The sequence below is a fragment of the Poromitra crassiceps genome (genome assembly GCF_964638095.1).
Source record: "Poromitra crassiceps genome assembly, chromosome: 2".
NCBI classification, from domain to species: Eukaryota; Metazoa; Chordata; class Actinopteri; order Beryciformes; family Melamphaidae; genus Poromitra; species Poromitra crassiceps.
This window is the reverse complement of record NC_139624.1, coordinates 43,920,830-43,945,124: the sequence shown is the minus strand read 5'-3', so window position 1 is coordinate 43,945,124 and position 24,295 is coordinate 43,920,830. Positions and strand designations below refer to the sequence as shown.

General features: G+C 42.8%; 1 protein-coding gene across 1 annotated transcript; it reads right to left on the bottom strand.

Moving 5' to 3' along the window:
- Positions 1–1,620: 1,620 nt before the first annotated feature.
- Positions 1,621–21,421, bottom strand: LOC310799660 (mRNA-decapping enzyme 1B-like; the record flags this gene model as incomplete). The annotated part of the gene is made up of 9 exons (XM_083662253.1): positions 1,621–1,909; positions 2,219–2,431; positions 3,131–3,342; positions 3,708–3,785; positions 4,180–5,095; positions 9,505–9,606; positions 15,525–15,669; positions 17,054–17,120; positions 21,376–21,421. The coding sequence occupies 9 exons, from the start codon at positions 21,419–21,421 to the stop codon at positions 1,832–1,834; spliced, it is 1,857 nt and encodes a 618-aa protein (XP_083518379.1). The 3' UTR covers positions 1,621–1,831.
- Positions 21,422–24,295: the final 2,874 nt, after the last annotated feature.

Here is a 24,295-nt window from a genome sequence, read left to right as displayed (position 1 = left end):
TTTTGCAAATGCATGGTATTTGTTTCTATAGTAAACTTGAGTCAGGGCTGTGCTTCAATCACTTTTATCTGTAAACCTTCTCGATTTTATCTTATTTATACCCTCTTTAACCAGGCAATCCAAAAACAACCAAGTTTAACCACCAATAAACATTCTCGTGTAACCTGACAGGTCATCATCACTTACAGTGAGCACCTATTTTAAGAGCTGATGGTGATTCATATGTGCCTGGCTAGTCTTACCTGCGAGAATGTTTAGGAACTGTGCTGGCATGAATGCAAATCATTAAACTATGTGGAAAAAATGGTTCTAGCTGAAAAACAGATCTTGTGCAAACCATCTGGATACTGACATGTCATTATGTTGTTCTGTCAAAGGTACAGTATTACTAAAAAACCCTGCCTGGGTTGAAGGTGAACTGCAACTAAAATTCTGACTGGATTACCTAATCTAACCTTTAAAACTGTCCAATCACACAGCAATCTGCCATGAAATAAAAACACAGGTACTGTACACCCCCAAACTAGCTCTCTGTGAGGTAGGGCAGGTTGACAATCTCCTGTTGTAGGTTCCTTGTTGCTTCAAGTTGAATGGATACCATATTTTGAATTCTTAATAATTATAACAAAAAGACAAAAAATAAAAACAAAGCACTTTTGTCAATTAAGTTACCAAGTGCTGTGAAGAAAAATACTGATATTGGTACTTCATTTAAAGAACAATTAACAAATAGTTAATTGTTCATGTCAGTTAACTAAAATACCAATGCAGAAACATTTTACACCACACTGTGGCAAGTGCCTGTTGAGGAATAAAAACAAAAAAAGACAATGTGCCACATTGATGCTAATTATAGCTTTAAAAGTATTCAGATCATAAAATATCCCAAGATTTACCATGGCAAAAAAAAAAATCTTAACCTTATTTCTTCAGCAAGTAAATTAAGAACTCAATGTAAAAGATTTGAAACTATGACATCCAACATATTCCATCAACATCCATGCAAAAAAAGAAAGAAAAAGGTTTTCCATTTTACATTACAAGTCAAGTCAGTTTCAACTCTATTTGAGCATGTCCTTCAACTCCTTAGTTGTTAGATTAGGAAGACTAATTTTGATAGCCCATAGGGCTGGCGGGTGTTTGATGTCTGATGGAGTGAAGAAACACATTTACAAAGGGACAATTTCAGCTACACTTTGTGAACAAAACAAATGTGTTTTGCACAGGTTACTACTGTATGTAATTCAAGCACCTTAGGATAACTGAGGTTGCAATATACATTTTGTTACCTCCTTCACTGTCTGGGACTGAACTAGGTTGTCTATTTTCACATATCTATATATATATCTATATATACATACATACATATATATATATACATACATAAATAAATACATATATAAATATGCGTGTGCACACACACACACATTTATATATATATATATACTGTATATATATATATATATATATATATATATATATATATATATATATCAGGTATGGTAAACACTAGTGGGTTATATCAGACGGGTGCCAAAATCAGTGGGTCTCAACTAGAGGGTTGGGTGACTCCACCCAGGAGTCACCAGGTAGAATGCGAAAAGCTCTGCATTTCTGATATGACTGATGTGATACATGCCTTTTCCTTGTAGAATAATGAGTTGAATGCAGCAGTGTAGAAGAGATATGCGTGTTTGTGTGTGCGTTTAGGAGGAGGAAGTGGTGCATAGGTAGTATGGGTGAGAGTTGGCCTCACTGATTTCAGTGGTATAACTATCCAAATAGGGTTCTGGATAGGCTGTATGTACAGATAGGAAGGTGTGAAGGTTCTTCAGTACTTGCTGCTGGTGTCTTTAGCATGGCGGCTGACATAGGCTTCATAGATGGTGTCCAGGAATGAGCTGTCAGTCTGAAACACAGGAGCATGCATCATCACACATCATGTAAATGATACAATTAGCAACTGAAGAGTTTTATTTGCCCACCAAAATGTTTGTTATAGTCACCTGTGTTGTCAAAACATGTGGCTTGAAGATGGAAAATAACGTTTTGGACCTCCTGTATGTTAACCAATTGCAACTGACAATACGTGTATTTACTGTTTACAACGACTCCAAATGTAAAGAAAACAGAATGCATCAAAATATACAGTATGTGAAACTCATGTTTAGTCTTCAGTCCAATACTGATCATGACTGCGACAGCAGGTAATTCTAACCTGAATCATGTGCAGCAGTGTGGCTTGGAGCTGGCTTCTGGACAGAACCCTGAGCTCTTCCTGTAGTGGGGGTCTGGACATGGTGGTGGGAACAGGGCAGCTGTTCTGGGGGCCAACTGACGCCCCACCAGAGGACATGGCCAGAGAGAAGACACTGGGAGAGAGGAGCAGGTTGGGAGCCACAGTGGCTGGTATACGCTGAGGGGAAATGACCTGGAGAGGGAGGGACAGTCAGTGCTATTGTGTCTATAGAGTGCCTGTCACGTGCTCTTCTGAGTTCCGCATGGGACCCAAGGAAGTGAATTCCCCATTCATTTTTCCATTGACACTTCATCAAATCCTTATACTGTAAAAACGGTTCACTGTAACTTGGACAAACCAAGCGAATCAGTTATGAGATGAATCGCGAGTGACCATAGAACATTGGGGGGGGGGTTAGTGGGTTGTATCTCTCGTTTTGTTGAATTTGTTTGTTTTGTTCGATTTTGCTGAATCGCTTGGTTTGTCCAAGTAAAACTCTTTCTATAAGAATTTTATGAAGCGTCTGGATTCACTCCCTTAGGTCCCATGCAGAACCCGGAAGAGGGTTCTAAGGGACTCTATGGCACTCACAAGGTTTCTTCCCCTTTATGAAAAAAAAGAAGTAATATTAATATTAAATAGTAATAATAATCTTGCAATAAATATGCATATATATGGATTTATTGAATAAATAATTAGAGTACAGAGTCTTCCCACCTTTCTCATGGATGTGTTATCTGTGTAGCTGCATTTATTAGGAAACTTACTGGTATGTGACTTTGAGTGACATTCACATTTCTAGGTGAGATCCCGACAGATCCAGCAATCTAAATACTAACACCAATAAGAAACAAGTAAAAGAAAAAAGCTAACAGTCAAACCAGTATTTACCTGAAACGGCAGTGCAGCATTATGGGCTGTAGTTGCTGTGGACTGGTTTGGGCGCGGGCCTTGAGTTGAGGCTGCGCCTGGAAATCGAGGGGCCAGTCCTGGACAGAGTGGGGAGGGATGATGGGAAGTCAGCCTCTGCTCCTGCTGGACCAGCTGCAGCTTTTGAAGGAGCTCGTGAGGTGACACCACACCTGGCATCTGGGGGGCCAGACCTGACATGAGAGCAAGAGTGACCGGGTATTGTAATTGGCTTTATTTAAATTGTTTAGACAAACAGGCATACTCGAGGAGACATTTAGAGTTTAGATAGAAAAACAGATTGCCTGATAGATATATACATAATACATATACCTGTGAATTGACTCAATAATTGGTTGATTGACTTTATTTTGACAGACTAGAGATTGACTGATATATTGGATAGATTAATAGATAGGCATAGATAGGCAAAGACATCATCTCTGTTGGAAATGAATCCAAGCTGTGTATCTAATCTCATTGTTTATTAAATTTATGCAAACGCTAACTAGTTTGTGTGACAAGATATTCACTGTGTTCCAGTTAACTGGAGACATACCTTGTAAAGGCTGTAGACCATGGCCACTGGTCACCTGAGATGGCATCAAACCTGGCACCTGCTGGGCCACAGGGCCTGCTACAGTGGGGGAAATATCATTAGAAAAATGTTGATGTTTGAAATGTCATCATAGCTTTCTCATTACTTCCTTATTTATTTACCATGTATATTATTGATGGGACAGCATATGTGGTACATTTGGTCAGTCAGTTTCAAGGAAAGAACTGGGGGTCCCTCAGATTTATTCATAGCGTATTACTGCTGTCATGTGAAAACCTCATATATGTACAGTGCTTATTTTTTTAAGTATAAACTGAAAGATGTGGCAACAAAAATAGAGTCTGCACACTGGCAAATGCTGCTCCCACAATTTATTGTTCCCACAAAGCGTGTCATGGTTCAGGGAAAAAGCCCTTCCTCAGACATACTCATGCCCTTTTTACCTTTTTACATAAACTGAAAGATGTCCCACCTGTTCCCTGTGCAGCCGAGGCTGTTTGGCTGTTGTGGTGGGGCACCGGGTGGGGCTTAGATGTGCTGAAGAGATGCGATGTGGGAAACAATGGTTGGCCGTGCTGGGCGTGGGAATAAGCCACACAATCCACCAATAAGGGCTGGGCAGAGGAGAGAGGTGGGGCCTGCTGTAGGGGAGGGAGGTTGGAGCAACAAGGAGCAGTGGAAGAAGAGGAGGGAGGAAGAGGTGGCTGGGTCTGGAAAAGCCTCTGGATTGGGTCAGTTTGAAGTTGTTGCTGTTGACGGAGATGGTGGTGCTGTTGGTGAAGATGGTGGTGCTGTTGGTGAAGATGGTGGTGAAGATGGTTGTGGTGGTGGTGCTCCAGGGGCAGCCCGTTCTCACACAGCCTGTTCTCGGGGGACTCGGATACGGTCTGAAGCACCCCACCGACCCCTCTCTGTCCCTGAATGAGCTCCTCGATGGCTGCGCAGTGCTGGGGCTGGTTCTGCTGGTGCTGGTGGATGGTAGTGGGACTCGCTGGCATGCCTGCAACAACACACAATCCCGACCCGGGGAGCCCGATTCCTGGAGCCCCAAGAATGGGGCCCCTGACACCCATGGTACCCCCTGTCCCTGCTTCAATCATTTGACCCCCAAATACAGCTCTGACGCCAGAGTCTGACCCCCCAGCGACGGGGCTCTTCCCTCCCTTGGGGCCGGCACTGCTCCCAGGCCCCGCAGGGTCATCGTACGTCAGAGTGCGGGCCACACTTGGGCGAGCAAAGCTCCTTGTGTTGCTGTTGGTAACTACTGACCCCGTCACAGAGGTGGCCAAAGGGGAGATGGGTTCAGGTTTGGAGGCATGGTCATGTTGATGTTGAGATCCAAACAGAGTGGCTAAAGAGAGAGACCTGGGCTCACCACATTCACTGTCCTGGATGAGGAGAAAGAGGGAAGAGGTCAAGTCAAGCCAAGACACATTTATTTAGAAGGCATTTTTAACAGGCTAACTGCAATGAGGGCAGTGGTAGCCTAAAGGTTAGAGAAGCGAGCTTGTGACCGGAAGGTCGTCGGTTCAATCCCAGGACCGGCAGGATAAATCCGGGAAGGGAAAGTGAAAAAGCCGCACTTGTACCTCCCTCATTACCACCACTGAGGTGCCCTTGAGCAATGCCCTTAACCCCAACCGCTCCTGTGGAGCTGCTCAGTGGCCAGCAGATCAGACAGTGGTTGTACTGGTCAGCTTCCAGGTGTGAATGTGTGTGAATGTGAACAGGGCGCTCCTGAAAAAGAGAGCATTGCTCTCAGTGAGACTCCCCCTGTATAAATAAAAGTCTTTACAGGGCAAGAGACAGCAACAAAAAAATATAAATTTGTGTTTTATGAGTGTGCGGGTCAGAGTGTGTGTGTGTGTATGTGCAGTATTTCCCCTACCATTGTCTTGAGGGGGTGGCCCACCAACCCCCCAAAATAATCAAAATATGTTTATTTTATTTGCCTAATTTATGTAGCCTGATATTCAGAATGAATTGTCAACTCGTACACTCATTTCCATCAAGAGCAGCCAAATCAAGGTGGACCCAGGCTATAATTGATGTGCACCTGTTTCATTTCAGCTCAGTGGCCACTGCATTTTGCTGTCATGCTAGTTTCTCTCCTCTCTGTGCTCCACGAAGGGCAGAGCATACAGGCCCCCCAATCCCCCGCCCCGCCCCATCCCCCCCAAAGCAGCAAACCTAGAGTAAACACTGATGTGCAGATGTGTGAGTGGATATGAGAAGGAATAAAGGGAAGAGAATGATAGGAAAGAAAGAAAGTCCAGTCAATATACTGTAGGATATTGCAGTAACTGAGTGCAGCAAGCGCTGACATGTTTCATGCAAGATTCAAGGTGTTTCATTGATTTTTTTAAAGTGGTGCAGCCGCTTCTATACGTGACAGGTGTGTCCATTTAGCACAATGTCCATTTGTAGCATGAGAGGATAGACCAATGAGGAGTTACTGTTAGTCTTTGCATATGGGGAGGGGGGCGGGGGAGAAGGGGCCGACCTCAGATGACTGTTCCTAAACTTGTAGCGCTTACTTCAACACCATGTGATTTTGTATTTTTTTAGAGGAAAAAGATACATGAAATTGAATGCGTGATGCGTGTTTTACCTGAGTGTTAGGTTTAACAGGTATGAATGGGTTATGCGTGTATTACCTGAGTGTTAGGTTTAACAGCTATGAATGTGTTATGCGTGTATTACCTGAGTGTTAGGTTTAACAGGTATGAATGTGTTACGCGTGTATTACCTGAGTGTTAGGTTTAACAGGTATGAATGTGTTATGCGTGTATTACCTGAGTGTTAGGTTTAACAGGTATGAATGGGTTATGCGTGTATTACCTTGAGTGTTAGGTTTAACAGGTATGAATGTGTTATGCGTGTATTACCTGAGTGTTAGGTTTAACAGGTATGAATGTGTTATGCGTGTATTACCTGAGTGTTAGGTTTAACAGGTATGAATGGGTTATGCGTGTATTACCTGAGTGTTAGGTTTAACAGCTATGAATGTGTTATGCGTGTATTACCTGAGTGTTAGGTTTAACAGGTATGAATGTGTTATGCGTGTATTACCTGAGTGTTAGGTTTAACAGGTATGAATGGGTTATGCGTGTATTACCTTAGTGTTAGGTTTAACAGGTATGAATGGGTTATGCGTGTATTACCTGAGTGTTAGGTTTAACAGGTATGAATGGGTTATGCGTGTATTACCTTAGTGTTAGGTTTAACAGCTATGAATGTGTTATGCGTGTATTACCTGAGTGTTAGGTTTAACAGGTATGAATGGGTTATGCGTGTATTACCTGAGTGTTAGGTTTAACAGCTATGAATGTGTTATGCGTGTATTACCTGAGTGTTGGGTTTAACAGGTATGAATGGGTTATGCGTGTATTACCTGAGTGTTAGGTTTAACAGCTATGAATGTGTTATGCGTGTATTACCTTAGTGTTAGGTTTAACAGGTATGAATGTGTTATGTGTGTATTACCTGAGTGTTAGGTTTAACAGGTATGAATGTGTTATGCGTGTATTACCTGAGTGTTAGGTTTAACAGCTATGAATGTGTTATGCGTGTATTACCTGAGTGTTGGGTTTAACAGCTATGAATGTGTTATGCGTGTATTACCTGAGTGTTAGGTTTAACAGCTATGAATGTGTTATGCGTGTATTACCTGAGTGTTAGGTTTAACAGCTATGAATGTGTTATGTGTGTATTACCTGAGTGTTAGGTTTAACAGGTATGAATGTGTTACGCGTGTATTACCTGAGTGTTAGGTTTAACAGGTATGAATGTGTTACGCGTGTATTACCTGAGTGTTAGGTTTAACAGCTATGAATGTGTTATGCGTGTATTACCTGAGTGTTAGGTTTAACAGCTATGAATGTGTTATGCGTGTATTACCTGAGTGTTAGGTTTAACAGGTATGAATGTGTTATGTGTGTATTACCTGAGTGTTACTGAAGGTTTAACAGCTATGAATGTGTTATGCGTGTATTACCTGAGTGTTAGGTTTAACAGCTATGAATGTGTTATGCGTGTATTACCTGAGTGTTAGGTTTAACAGGTATGAATGGGTTATGCGTGTATTACCTTGAGTGTTAGGTTTAACAGGTATGAATGTGTTATGCGTGTATTACCTGAGTGTTAGGTTTAACAGGTATGAATGTGTTATGCGTGTATTACCTGAGTGTTAGGTTTAACAGGTATGAATGGGTTATGCGTGTATTACCTGAGTGTTAGGTTTAACAGCTATGAATGTGTTATGCGTGTATTACCTGAGTGTTAGGTTTAACAGGTATGAATGGGTTATGCGTGTATTACCTGAGTGTTAGGTTTAACAGCTATGAATGTGTTATGCGTGTATTACCTTAGTGTTAGGTTTAACAGGTATGAATGTGTTATGTGTGTATTACCTGAGTGTTAGGTTTAACAGGTATGAATGTGTTATGCGTGTATTACCTGAGTGTTAGGTTTAACAGCTATGAATGTGTTATGCGTGTATTACCTGAGTGTTGGGTTTAACAGCTATGAATGTGTTATGCGTGTATTACCTGAGTGTTAGGTTTAACAGCTATGAATGTGTTATGCGTGTATTACCTGAGTGTTAGGTTTAACAGCTATGAATGTGTTATGTGTGTATTACCTGAGTGTTAGGTTTAACAGGTATGAATGTGTTATGCGTGTATTACCTGAGTGTTAGGTTTAACAGCTATGAATGTGTTATGCGTGTATTACCTGAGTGTTAGGTTTAACAGCTATGAATGTGTTATGTGTGTATTACCTGAGTGTTAGGTTTAACAGGTATGAATGTGTTATGCGTGTATTACCTGAGTGTTAGGTTTAACAGGTATGAATGTGTTACGCGTGTATTACCTGAGTGTTAGGTTTAACAGCTATGAATGTGTTATGCGTGTATTACCTGAGTGTTAGGTTTAACAGCTATGAATGTGTTATGCGTGTATTACCTGAGTGTTAGGTTTAACAGGTATGAATGTGTTATGCGTGTATTACCTGAGTGTTAGGTTTAACAGCTATGAATGTGTTATGCGTGTATTACCTGAGTGTTAGGTTTAACAGGTATGAATGTGTTATGCGTGTATTACCTGAGTGTTACTGAAGGTTTAACAGCTATGAATGTGTTATGCGTGTATTACCTGAGTGTTAGGTTTAACAGCTATGAATGTGTTATGCGTGTATTACCTGAGTGTTAGGTTTAACAGCTATGAATGTGTTATGCGTGTATTACCTGAGTGTTAGGTTTAACAGGTATGAATGTGTTATGTGTGTATTACCTGAGTGTTAGGTTTAACAGCTATGAATGTGTTATGCGTGTATTACCTGAGTGTTAGGTTTAACAGCTATGAATGTGTTATGCGTGTATTACCTGAGTGTTAGGTTTAACAGGTATGAATGTGTTATGTGTGTATTACCTGAGTGTTAGGTTTAACAGGTATGAATGGGTTATGCGTGTATTACCTGAGTGTTAGGTTTAACATGTATGAATGTGTTATGTGTGTATTACCTGAGTGTTAGGTTTAACAGCTATGAATGTGTTATGCGTGTATTACCTGAGTGTTAGGTTTAACAGGTATGAATGTGTTATGCGTGTATTACCTGAGTGTTAGGTTTAACAGGTATGAATGTGTTATGTGTGTATTACCTGAGTGTTAGGTTTAACAGGTATGAATGTGTTATGCGTGTATTACCTGAGTGTTAGGTTTAACAGGTATGAATGTGTTGTGCGTGTATTACCTGAGTGTTAGGTTTAACAGGTATGAATGTGTTATGCGTGTATTACCTGAGTGTTAGGTTTAACAGGTATGGGTTTGATCAGGTTTGGTTTTCCATATAGAACACTACTGCCACCAATCTCCTTTGGCTCTGAACTAGACTTCCCCACCTGAGAAAGAGACAGGGAGATACAGACAGAGAGAGAGAGGATGACAGGGAGATACAGCGAGAGAGAGGATGACAGGCAGAATGCAAGGCATTGAGAATGATGGAGAGGGAGCGTAAGACATGGAGACAGAAAGAGATGTAGGAGAGCCTCAGGAAGGCAGGACATGCAGGGTGTGACAGAGGAGACAATTGGATGGATAGAGAAAGGCGTGGGGAAGACAATGTGAGTGAAGATAGAATCAAATTTCCACAAGGAGGGACACTGCTTTTCTGACATGATCTGGTGCCTCCTACTGGTCAGTAAGAGGATAGACATGTACAGAAATTCCCCTTGGGACCAAATTTCTTCCACAAATGGCCCAATTCCACCGCAGGTAGTAGCGCGATCCCGCTCCGCTCGACTCGATAAATTGTCTCATTCCACCGGTTTAAACTGTCCCTGCCCGGGTTGTATTGGGGTCGAGTCGTGCTACTTTTAGTACCTGCCTCGTCGTGGTTCTATTCTGTGAACCCGGGTTCATATGGTGACGTGAAAACATTGTTGACGACTGATTGGTCAGGCAGAATCATGTTTACTCTGTCTACTGACTGTCATATGCAATGCTGGCGGCTGCATACCAGTTTAGTGGGCTTACCTTCTCTTCTGTTATGTATATTTCCATCAGTCTTTTGTGTTGCTGCCTTCGCCTCCGGTGAAATAAAATCGTGCGGGTGTTCGATTGTCTGAGAAAAAAGTCCGCTGCTCGCTCAGGGAGCTCTGTAGCTGAGTGGAGGCTGCAGCGCTCCGCTAGGCCGCAGCGGGTGTTTGGTGAAGCCGCGGTCTTGCCTGGTGAGAGGCCGCGGGGTAGAGGCTTCACTCTGTTGCGCCTCTCCCGTCCCCGCACAGCACAGCGCATGCCTGTGAGTTTGACTAACTACAAAGTGATATCCATTCTCCTGGTCGATTGTCACATTCGCCCATGTACACTGTAGGTCATTTAGAGGCACCAGTATTTCATAAACAGTTTAAAAGTTCTGTGGATGGATTTAATTGTAATGTTATGTTCAGTGTTGGGCAAGTTACTTTCAAAATGTAATATACTACATATTACTAGTTACTTTCATTTGAAAGTAATAAGTTACTCTACAATATTACTGTCTGTGTAGAGTAACTCGTTACTTATTACACTACTTTTGCATTACTTTTACCAAAACAACAGCAGCAGTAGAATGACATCGCCGCCCCGGAACCATCCAGAAAAATAATTTAAACCGCCTTGAAGTCAGTGTAAACAATCCAAAATTCTAAATGTTATTCTTTTCCTTTGTTATTGTCATATATAATGGTTATTTGCATAAAAACACACAGTTTGATTAGGAAATGATTTTATCTTTTTTAAATATGTGCTTTGATTTAATAAAATGTAACTCAATTTGTAACTTGAGTTACTTGAGAAAGTAACTGGTATAATATTACTGAAATCCTATAAGTAATAAGTTATATTACTGAGTTACTGCTAAAAGTAATATATTACATGTAATATGTTACTTTTGTAATGAGTTACCCCCAACACTGGTTATGTTATAGCCTACTTCGGCCATGAGCGAAGGACAGATATGCGGTCGCTATGACGACCAGCTGTGGGCGGGGGTGGGTGGGGGCAGATGAACGGCGGTCGAAGCAGAACGTCCATCGAGTTGAAACAAGTAGAGCCGAGTGGTGACGGGCTGTGCAGGGCTGTAAAATGTGGTGGAATTGAGCCATAAAATTCTTTCAAAATCAGAAAAAAAATCAGGTTCAAAATCAGACAGGATCATTGTGTTTTTACCTAAAATGTGCATAATCCTTGTCATATTACCAAATATGGAGTTGTAAAAAATATCTCAAAAAGGTCTCAAAACCTGTACATTTTAAGAATGGGATCATCTGTGTTATTGAAGGATTGAGTCATGAATTTCAGGTAACACATTTGTTATAAAAAAAAGTGTGTGTGTGTGTGTGTGTGTGGGAGGGGGGGTTGGGGGGCATGGTGGCATAGCAAGAAGGTCCTGGGTTCGATTCCTGCGTGGGACGCTGTTGACACTGGTGGTATGTCTCCCCATGCCTTCGGTGCCTAGTGCCCAGGTGGGTTATCTCGTGAGAAAGGGCCAGTTTGCATGTCCTCCCCGTGCTCGCCTGGGGTTTCCTCCATATATAACCCTCAACTAAAAACATGCAGAAGATCGTCGTCTGACCAGCGGCGGTTGGAAGAAGTTGGTTCCCCTGGTTGCAGCTGGACACCGTTCCTGGCCGGACCATGGAAAAGGACAAGCCACGGTGGGTCAAACGCGGAAGACAAATGTCACGGCACCTCTGCATTGATGTGTTTCTGTGACTAATAAAGATGGGGTTTGTCCGTCCAATTGTTGTTGTTGTTGTCGTCGTCTCAAAGTGTATATATACACGGTATCATCAAATTCCCCAAGACACCTCAACAGATACAAATACTCTTTCATCCCCATATCAGTCAGTCTCCTAAACTCAGGTCATAGGTAATGTATTGTTGATTGTACTGTAAATTATTGATGTTTGCACTTTGGTTGTGTATTTGCACATGTCGGCACTGGTGTGCTATGCACTATTGTTTTTTTTTTTTGTTGTTTTTGTTATGGCACTGTGTACCTATGTGGCAGCCTGTATGTCCAAGACAAATTTCCCTCGGGACAAATTAAAATAATCTTGAATCTTGAATCTTGAATTGAATGTAATGCTTCCAAAACCTTTTTATTGCCACCCTGAGCCCTAACTGGTTATACCAGGGGTTTTCAAAGTCTGAGACTGTGGGCCTTCCCCTAGACAAAGTTTGGAAAAAAGAGCCCCCCTCGCTAAAATTCCTGGACGCCTATGGGATAATGATTATGTCATTTAATCCAGACACTCAACAATTCAGCTAAAATAGCCTACATAAATACATAAAAAGGTCTGTCTCAAGGCATTTATTTGTTCGGACCATAGGAAAGTAGGGGGAAACTGTCAAATTCCCCAAAACTACATCTATCTTTGAACTATCTCTTTAACAAAATCACACACATTTAGGCTATTCTATGAGATATCCTTTTAATAACTAATGTGATATTTTTTCATTTCCATTCATTGAGCCTCCACTGAAACTGCTTGGAGCCCCCCTGGGGAGGCCCGTCTCACACTTTGAAAACCTCTGAGTTATACCATTAAAGATGAGCTGAAGTGATATCTCAGCATCTGTGATAATGTATCCGAATGAAAATAAACTTTGCTTTGACTGGAACAGGGCCGTGAGGCAGGACATAGCGTGTGGATGATTTGATTTGACAGTTCTGGGGACAGGAGTTCGCGTTGGCCAATCCTGGCACTTGTATGGGGTGTTCTGCCTCCAAATCCAGTGGGATTCAGCGTGTTCTGGCACTACGCGAGTGGGATCCGCAGAGAACAGAGGAACTGGCTGCCTCCGCACGTACTGCTGTTTCAAAACCGAGGCAAATGTGCCACCTGCTGGCTTGGAATGTCCGAGGGGCCGAGGTAACGTTATTCTTGGAATGCGAGTTTAACAAGTCAGTTAACATGTCTTTGCATTCTATATTAAACAAAGACATTACTGTTTGTTTTATTTTGTATTTTACACACTTATTGGCCAAATATACTAACATTTATGGTCTAGATAAGTCTGCCCATGTTACACGCACTAGGCCTAGTAGGCAGCCATTTTGTCTGCACATCATTTTCTTCTCGCAATGAAGATTGATTGACAGCTGTCATGTTGTGATATGATTGGTCGAAATTGGGTAGAGATTTGATAGTTATTTGTTATGTCAGCATACAGTAGATTACAGTTATGAATGAAATCCTGACAAATTAACTTTTGAAGCAAAAAAGTGTGAAAAACTAAAGAAATTTGATTTTTGTGAATAATTTGGCATACATGGTTAAACAGGTGCACTGAATAACCAGGGATGTGAACTGAAATAAAATAAAATAATCTTTGGGTTCAGCTCGTCTTTAAGGTGACAAAAAAGCAATATGTGAAAGCAAAAGCAAGCAGAGTGAGAAGAAGTCCATCACTTGAGTGTTTTACCACTGGGGGGCCACTGAGTGGTGACACATCACTAGCATGATGCCCATAGTGCATACAGTAGCTTAAATGCCTTACTGTATTACAGACTGCACAGTATACTTCTTGGTTACAGACTGCACACAGTAGGCTTCTTGGTCTTTTATGTGGTCATTTATGTCACCAACACGCAACCATGCCTGAAAATCTTTCTCTTCCAGGTTTTTGTGTGAAGATTTGCATCTCATTGCAATGCACACTGTTATAAATGTTTATAAACCATCCTACAGACTAACTATAGCTATAGAAACTAACAAATGGAATCAATAGTTTGTGATGGTCTGTTATCAGCTAACCCAGAGGTCTAGCAGTTCAGGCTGTAGGTAATGCCAAACTATATGTCAATTAGTTTGGCCACTTTGCTGCGGTACTGCCACAGCGGTAAAAGTGGGTTCTTTACAAAAGTCACGTGGCAGTAAGAGGGCCAAGTTAGATGAGTAACATCTGTATACCCAATACCCTTTAGCCTGCTTACCTGTCCAACAAATGTAAGACCAACTCTGCATCGCTCTTGTTTTCAGTCTTAGGCTGCAGCCACACTGATCCATCAGAACGGACAGAATTATTGACAGATAGATTTCTGTGCTGGGCTCTTTCGGAATGTCAACGTGTTTGCAGATGAAAACAATTCCACTACTAATATTCCACTACAGATTACTGAATACATGCTCTAAAATGTAGTTTGTAACGTATTCCATTAGAATCTACTCATTATTATATTACATTATTAAATTACTTGTATTCGAAATACTTTGGATTACTTTTGGAATACTTCAAAATCGTCTTGCTGAGCCAATTTGTCTGGATCACTCTGAATGTAGTTAACAATTGCTTACATGGAGGGATTGCTGAATGGGCCAGCCGGGCACAGGTCCAGGGGCGCAAGAGCAGAGGTCATTTTCAAATGAGAGAGAGCATAAAGAGAGAGCACACAGGGCTTCAAGAGAAATGGTTGTGTGAAATATCAATGTCTTGTTTGTAAGTAAAATGTTCTTTATATTTCCATGTCAAAAACACATTCCTGTGTGTGTCTCCATCTCCGAAATTACCATTCTCTTGTAGTGTGTGGGCAGGTGCACTGCACGTGCACAAATTGTTGCAAAAAAATTTTTATCCATTTATGGCAAATGCACACCTCATATGAATTTAGAAAATAAAACAAAACAAACTAATCCCTTAAAGTAATCTATTTTAAAGTGTAACTTACTGCCAAAACACTTTTTTCAGCTTTTAACCAATATATATGGCTTTTGGGGTGGTATGTGAAGGATTCTGGTCAAAATCTCCACATTTGAGACCAATCTGTTACAATTTTACAAACCCCTGTCATTTCAGCAGCATAAGTGCCCTCTATGGGTTCAAACCTGCTTTTTTTCTGCCCTCAAATGAATGGCCGATTTGGTACATCATTACGTCACGGTGGTATTTGCGCGTGCCCCACTTGCAACTCTGGTATTTTCCTTAGCCTGCAGGGCAGAGTGGGAATTTCATAATTTTACGGGCAAGGCAATCTAGCCTTCAGCATCGCAATTTTTTTAGGGCACAAAGGCCATTGCTCTATTGACATTATGAAGAGCGATTTTTTTGAAATGTGTGTTAAAATGATTCAATTACACATCCTTTGCATATGGCAGGCTACATTATACTGAGACCACTGACACTTTTAAAGCAACTGACAGTAGCAGGCTGGTAGCAGGGCACTGCCAAGGTGGCCTTAGGGATCTCAGGGCATCACGGCCAGAGGGAGGGGCAACGGAGGCCATGGCCTCCATGTAATTCCCACCCTGCTGCAGGCTCTTCAGGGAGTCCCTACCTTGTCGTACTCGCTGCGTGCTTTGGTCAGCATCTGGAGGATGTCTACTGCCTTCCCTTGACCACCTCCAGCTCCTACTCTTCTTCCTCCTGGAGATAGCCATCCACCCTGGGACTGAGCCAGAGTCTGCTCCTGCTGGGTCAGACTACACACATGTACACGTACACACACACACGTGTACACACACACACACACACACACACACACACACACACACACACACACACACACACACACACACACGGGTATAAGACCTTTTTAAGACTTTTTCAAGACCTCAACGCCACTTTCGTCACATCAACGATAGGCGTGTAAATCACAAGTTTCATCACGATACAATATTATTATTTGGACAACGATACGATATCACAAAGTCTGCCACAATACAATCTCAATTCAATTAGGGGTCTGCGATCGATATGGGACGATATCATATACTCATTTAACCCCATCAGCACAATGCCCTTCACTAACCAAAATATTTGACTGGTACTACAAAATAACCCTTCAGCCAGAGGCAGAACTCGCCATCTTTGACTGCTCGGAGTCCTCTTTGAACTTCCCCACAGCTGTGCAACAGTCTCTGACACAGGGGACAACTGTTGCCAAAAAACTAATTCTGAAGGAATGGAAGTCCTCTTCACCTTCTTTCCAACTGTGGCTGACAGACATGACCTCTGTTATACAGATGAAGAGACTCCGGTTCCTGAGGACCAGTTCACTTATAAAGTTTTCAACCATTTGGGACCCATTTCTACCCTACCTTGAGGAGATTAGGGGTGACGTGTGACTTGCCTGACTGGCTTCTCATGGTCCCCTTGTGTGGGACCCCAGGCACAATATCTCTCACAAGCACATAAGTACCGTATACGGCTGGTAATCACGTTGAAACATTGAATGTTGATGTTTTTTGTTTTTCCCTGTGTCTAAGCGTGTTCGTTTGCCTTGTTTGTATAGTGTTCTGACATTTTTTTAAAGAAAATAAAACAGAAAAAAAACAGCTACAAATTTTATCTCAAAGGGCAATTAAGACTTTTTAATACTTGTTAAGGGTCTTAATTTTCCCTAAATTGATTGATCAACTTTTAATACTTTTCAAGACCCCGCCGATACTCTGAGACACACACTACCGTAAATAAATCAGTAGACTGAGCCCTTTCAGAAGTGTGTGATTTGTGGCAACAGTCAGATTGGGCTTTCCAGAGCAGAATTATCCTTATATCCTTATAGCAAGGTAAGCAAAGTTTACCTGTTCTCTCACCATAGCAGCCAAGCTCATTAAAACATACTAGTGCTCTTGTCATTTGTTGACCAAAGTTAAATGTGATCTGTAAACCCGCAATGCAGACTATGAAAATACATGAGTATTTAGCCTCCATCTATTAGGGCACGAAACAAACTTTCTCAGCCACACTGGCTGATTGATGGATACCATAATTCACCACTCACTATATATATCTGATTTTAGACTATTTTCTTAAAGTGCTATATAAATCAAGTTTACTATTATTGTTTTTATAAGCGCTCACATCTTCATCCTCTGGGCAATGCGCTGACAGTCTTCCTTATCGTAGAACCAAATCCCATGGATAACCACTGGGGAGAGAGAGAGAGAGGAGGGGAAGAGAAACAGTTACTTACAAAACATTTGTACGGGTGTCATTTTTACAGTGGAATTGAAGGCAGGGATGTCGGTTTTTACATGGAAATGTAGGTTTTTACAGTCAAATACAAGGCATGGATGTCGGTTTTTACATGGAAATGTAGGTTTTTACAGTCAAATACAAGGCATGGATGTCGGTTTTTACATGGAAATGTAGGTTTTTACAGTCAAATACAAGGCAGGGATGTCGGTTTTTACATGGAAATGTAGGTTTTTACAGTCAAATACAAGGCAGGGATGTCGGTTTTTACATGGAAATGTAGGTTTTTACAGTGGAATAGAAGGCATGGATGTAAGTTTTTACAGTGGAATAGAAAGCAGGGATGTAGGTTTTTACAGTGTAGTAGAAGTGTAGGTACGGTAGCGCTGTCGCCTCACAGTTAGAAGGTCCTGAGTTCGATTCTCGCCTGGGACACTGTGAGCGCTGTGGTTGTGTTCCCCCCCATATCTTCAGTGCCTACTGCCCAGGTGGGTTATCTCGTCGTAAGGGCCTTTCTCTCTGTGTGGAGTTTGCATGTTCTCCGCGTACCCCCCAGGGGGTTCCTCCGTATATAACCCCCCCACCAAAAACATGCAGAAGATCAGATCGTCATCATCATCCGACCAGTGACGACAACATCCGAAGTTGGTCCCCGGGCGGTGCACGAGAAAGCGACCACTGCTCCTGGCCTGCCCCCCGGAGGAAAGGACATGCCTGGATGGGTTAAATGCAGAGGACACTTTTCACCGCCCACCGTCAGCATGAGTGTGTTGTGACCGCATGCATGTATTGTGGTGTTCGTGTGACAATAAAAGACGGGCTTGTCCGTTACGTTTTTTTTTTTTTTTTTTTTTTTTTTTTTTTTTAAGGCAGGGATGTAGGTTTTTACAGTGGAATAGAAGGCAGGGATGTATGTTTTTACAGTGGAATAGAAGGCAGGGATGTAGGTTTTTACAGTGGAATAGAAGGCAGGGATGTAGGTTTTTACAGTGGAATAGAAGGCAGGGATGTAAGTTTTTACAGTGGAATAGAAGGCAGGGATGTAGGTTTTTACAGTGGAATAGAAGGCAGGGATGTATGTTTTTACAGTGGAATAGAAGGCAGGGATGTAGGTTTTTACAGTGGAATAGAAGGCAGGGATGTAGGTTTTTACAGTGGAATAGAAGGCAGGGATGTAAGTTTTTACAGTGAAATAGAGGGCAGGGATGTAGGTTTTTACAGTGGAATAGAAGGCAGGGATGTAGGTTTTTACAGTGAAATAGAAGGCAGGGATGTAGGTTTTTACAGTGAAATAGAAGGCATGTAGTTTTTACAGTGAACTAGAAGGCAGTGATGTGGGTTTTTACAGTGGAATAGAAGGCAAGCATGTAGGTTTTTACAGTGGAATAGAAGGCAGAGATGTAGGTTTTTTACAGTGGAATAGAAGGCAGAGATGTAGGTTTTTACAGGGCAGGGATGTAGGAGGAAGAGGCGTTGTCTGCACTTAGATCGTTCGAGTGTCACGTGACCATTGAACCGAGGCAAACGTTCACTGAAGTATAAATGCAACACCATGAGCGACACTTTCTTTTTCGTCTGCGACCATGTGCTGAGCGACACTTTCTAAAAAGTATAATGCAATAAATCCTTCCTAGCTCACCCTCCATCATCTCCTGTCAATGATGCCAACATTTCCCAGCTGTAGGGGTGTGTTAATCATCATAAATACAGTCTGATCGTCAGGTGACGGCGATCATCTCAGTTGTCGTTCAGAAATTTTACTTCTAGAGCAGGGGGGATATTTAGTGATTTGGGGGGAAGTGCAGCAGACAGATACTGTCTTGCTTTATTTTTATTATGCTTTCTCGAGCTGAATGTTGGTATTGGCACAGTGGTGGTAGGAGAATTTAGGATATTTAAGTGGATAATAAAAATGCACGCATTAAGATTTTGCATTTTTTGTTAAAGCTGAGCCTGCAGCTACAATGAACCAGCCCAGTCCCACTCCCACCCCTCCTCCCTCTACTGCTGGTCCAAGCACAAACCCCTTCACCATGGCAAACATAGTCTTAAGTGTTTTGTTAAAAGAAAAAAAAACAGTGCTGTTGCAGTTTGCTACTCGTGTGAGAAAATAAAGCAATTTCTGATCTTAATTTGTCTCATTTCCCCCTTTCTCCTTTTAAAAATAATGAAAAGAACCGACAACAACCAGTCCCATTTGTTTGTCTTAAAAATAACAAAAAGTACCGATAATAGTACCGTTAAACTACCGGATCGCTAAGCAGTATCGATAAGAGTACTAGTATTGTTAATTCCTGCAGGCATTCATTTAGTTTGACAGTTATTGAGAGTAGGGATGCAGCGGTATGAGTTTTTGACGGTATGATAACCTTGGACAAAAATACCACGGTTTCATGGTATCGCGGTATTGCGGACATTTATGTGCGGACCATCTGTGTTTTTACAATATATATTCCCATACAGCCGACGTTGTCTTTTTAAATGGGGGAAAGTTCAGGGGGGTCCTTGCGTTCTCCTGCTTCAGCCATTATCACACACACGGTTGTAAATACAGTCAGGGACAGCTCCGCTCTACTGTGCTCTAGTCTAGGTAGGCATGCAGCCAGGGGGAGGGGCCACGTAAGCTGCACTCTACAAGCAACCTGGGCACTTTGTTTTGGGGAAACAGCTGATACCGTGGGGAAGGTATGACGGCAAATCTTAGTGGTTTTGATACCGTGACTTTTTCAAACCGTGGTATACCTTCAAACAGTATACCGCTGCATCCCTAATTGAGAGTTGAGTTGATTTAAGTTGTTGTCGACCAGTGATGTCATTTATGCACAAATGACATCACTGGTTCACAACTTCTTTCCCCCCCACATTTTCTCCCTGCTGCCCCGGTCGCTGCACGCCCTCTGCCGATCTGGGGAGAGCCGTAGACTAGCACCATGCTTCCTCCGACACATGCGCAGTTGCCAGCCGCTTCTTTTCATCTGACAGCGGGGAGCTTCACCGGCAGGATGTGGCACGTGGGAGGATCAGGCTATTCCCACCAGTTTCCTCCCAGGTGCCCTGACCAACCAGACGAAGTGCTAGTATACCTACGGTACTCCTAATCTGGCTTCCCACCTGCAGACACAGCCAATCCTGCCTGTATGGACGCCCGACCAAGCTGGAGGTAACACAGGGGCTCGAACCTGCGACCCTCGTGTTGGTAGGCAGGGAATCTACCGCTACACTACAAGGACGCCCCCACTGGTCCACAACTTAACTCAAATCAACTCTCAATAACTGTCAAACTAAATGAATGCCTGCAAAACTGTTTTCTGATATACTACTGATTTTGTAATCATACAAAGCTGGTTGAAAATCAGCAGAGTGTTCCTTTAATACCATGTTGGTGAATTCTTGGTTATTTAGTCGACTATACCAGCTACTTTGGTCGATAACAAACTATCATCTGGTGGACTTGTTCTATTCGAAAAATTAAGTTGGCTGGTAAATAGTGAAAGTGCCTGGTGTACCACCTGTACCAGCCACAGAGGCTGCCAGACAACAAAACTAGTTTCCTGCTGTGCCAAACACTTGCAATCCATTGAATGTAGGTATAATTCTACTGCTTTAAAATGTGTCATTTCCCAGCCAGGCCAGTGGGAAAAGAAGCCAGCAGAACCATTAGCCAGTGAAACATGGGGCCAGGCCGGCCTGGGAGTCTCCTGAAGAACATAAACATGGTGGGTCAGTCAGAGAGCAAAGAGGCAACACTAACACACATTTGTCAGGGACTACACAGCAATATGTACACTGCATCACTTTGGTGACTCATTGCAGTATATTAATTTGCACTGATTCCTGACAGCATGTTCAATAAGCTAGTGCTGTTACATAACTAATGCAATTACAGTCAGTGAGCAGAGACTCGGATATATTCAAGTGGTGCATTTAGCTGCTAGCCCAGCCCAGGCAGACGGGACCGGGGATCCAACCACTGCAGTAAACACACATCTGAACAGACGTCTATGTACCTGCTCTAGAATCCCCAATCCTGTAGTGTAGAGCGGAGCCGCAGCACCGTCCTTTTGGTGAGATATATGGGTGGGTTTCCCCCACCGTCTAGTCTCGCATGCCAGCCGTAGTAACATTTTGTGGGCATTCCCACACAGATGGACTGTATCTACAACGTAGGCCTACGAAATGGTCAAATACCAAGTCTTTGAACGTTTTACCTGCTGTGACAGCATTGTTATCCGCCGCAACAGCGTTGGCTGACATTGTTTCACATTTCACCTTGTGAGTCTGTGAGTCTGTCATTTTCAGTACTTTGCCAGGTGTTTATATGTCTGTCTGTGGACAGATTTTGTGAACGCAATAGCGTCAAAACCGTGCAAGATGCAGTCATGAGACTTTACAGGTACTGCATTTAGTTGACATCAAAATGAGTTAGAAAATGGGTGTGACCCCCTCCACACACACTTTACGCCTCGGCCCATGTGACACCCCCCCACACCCCCCCCTCTTTACGCCCCGGCCCACATTTGGTTTAAGTCGCGGGCGTTGCAGATGTTGTGATCCCATCGCAAGATGGTCTATTTAGATAGCATTTCTAGCGGTGTGTGTTAGCTGACAATGTATGACCGCCTGTCTCAAACAAGACAGCAAGACATCCCCTCACACCTCCACACACTTCCTGAAATGCACCCCAAGAAAAGATAAGACTAATCCCAAAAAAGACAAGAGATAAAGAGATGAGAGGGTAAAAGAGGACAAACAGGTGAGAGAATGAATGACAGAGAAATGTTAAACTGACTGTACACAGTATCCTTACAGAGAGTGGAACAGAGCACAAAGCAGGGCTACCACTGTAATCCCACCAAACAAACACGCACGCACGCACACACCGTCAGTCATGCAGGCCAGCCACACACACAAACATGCATGCACAAAAATACACACACATGACTTGGCTACAACTGGGGTCAGACAGACTAGTGAGAGAGGGGGTAGCACACACACACACTCACAGTTCAGTTGAGCCTGGGAAAATGAGCCCAGTACCAAATAAGTAACTGCAGTGAGACAGTGTGTCTGGTGGAACCAGAGCCACTTAGTGCTCACAGGGGATGAGACTCTTTGACAGAGACCGACAGAAAAACACAGAAAAGGAACGCGGCAGAGATGAAATAAAAAGCGAGGTGTGTTAGAGAATGAGAAAAAGAACGCGAGTTATGCGACAGAGATAAAATAGAAAGTGAAGTGTGTTAGAGAAGGGATTATCAAGTTCTTCAGCTGGCTGAAAACACAGAGACAGAAAGAGAGAGACAGTTTGTGTTGTATAATTGCTTTGGCAAAGTAAGACCATTTTTTACCATGCTGTTTGAATGGAACTGAATTTAGAGAAAGACTGAGTGAGTAAGACAGAGCCAGCCAGCTGATAGAGAACCTGTAACTTCTCAGCTACAGGACGGAGTCTCTCTCCTAACAGTCCAAAAAATGAGGAAAGATAAAAGACCGAAGGAAATGAAGAAAAGGCTGAGGCGTGTTTGACAGAAGGGATTATCTTGGAGTACTGAGAGGTCTTCAGCTGTCTCCACCTGCAGCACCTCAACAGGTCTTCAGCTGTCTCCACCTGCAGCACCTCAACAGGTCTTCAGCTGTCTCCACCTGCAGCACCTCAACAGGTCTTCAGCTGTCTCCACCTGCAGCACCTCAACAGGTCTCAACTCCAAGAAGATAAACAACCCAGAGAGAGAGAGAGAGAGAGAGAGAGAGAGAGAGAGACAGAGAGAGAGAGAGAGAGAGAGAGAGAGAGAGAGAGAGAGAGAGAGAGAGAACTACGGCCAGCATCAACGAAGAAGTGGCCCTGGCAGCAAGGTTAAGCTTTCAGTGTGTATGTGAGAGACAGAGAGGCGGCTACAGTCAACGGCATTGGGGATTTGTCCATGACAGGGCAGTCAAGCTCTTCACAGCCTGTGACAGAGAGAGAGAGAGAGAGAGACAGCAGTAGTGGGACATCTATAGTGGGGACATCCCTGAGGGAATTGGACTGGAAACCACAGCACAATACCACACGGACAGGCAACTTCGACCAGAGGACAGATAAAGTCTGAGAACGGACAGGCAACTTCGACCAGATGACAGATAAAGTCTGGGATCTCTACTTGGAAGAGTGAAGAAGACTTTACTGAGAGATGTCAATTCTGGTCATGATGGCCTGCCTTTTCAATATGAAGATGGCTTATTGGAACCTACAACAGTAACCGATGTAGTGAGGTCTTTTGAGTGGATCCAGGACTTAAACTCTATGGTCTATTCAAACCCTCTGGGACAGGACAACTCAGCCAAACAGTGAGCACCCGCGTACGCGTGCTGTCTGCTGTAGACCTCCAGTAAGTCTCTGGCAGGACTCTACTGGGACTTGAATATTCAAACTGTGTGAGATGACTATGCTTAGAAGTGCATTAGGCATGCTTTGATCATAAAAGCTGTCATCTGCTGGGACTTGGCTGGTCTATGTAGACATTTTTAGTTGTAGTTGAGTTATACATTTTTGCTAGGCTTGTTTAGCAACACTGTGTATTCAAGGAGGTTTAGATGTGCCAATACAATACAGCCACTCTTTGTTGGCTGTAACCCAAACTCCTCTATTGGGACTTGGCTGGCCGAGGCATACTTTTTATGTTTGGTTTAGTTTGACTATAGTTAGAAATCTAGACATGTGTTAGTCTAAAGCAGCACTGTCAGGAGGACAAGGAGGATTAGGGGTGCGTTCACTACATGTACTGAGCAGTTTGGAAGAGAAGAGCTCTCTCTACATCAGTCATGAGGAACAGCGTTGCCATTTCTTTTGCCTGCATTTATCCAGTTTGCTGAAGGTTTGCTGCCAACCACCCAAGGCCTAATTGAAGGTACTTTTGAATTCCGCAGAAGTGCAGCATCAAGGAACAGTGAGATCCTTGACTAGTGACGCCAAGTTCAAAGGAGGTATTTCCACAACTTGTGTCACAGCTGTACGTCCACCACCTAAGACCTAACTAAAGGGACTTTAGACCAGGGCGATATAAAACAGTGGTGCACCATTAGCACACCGCTGTCTACTACAGAAGATATATCTACCGAAAGAGGAACTATCACGACACCTTGGCCTAT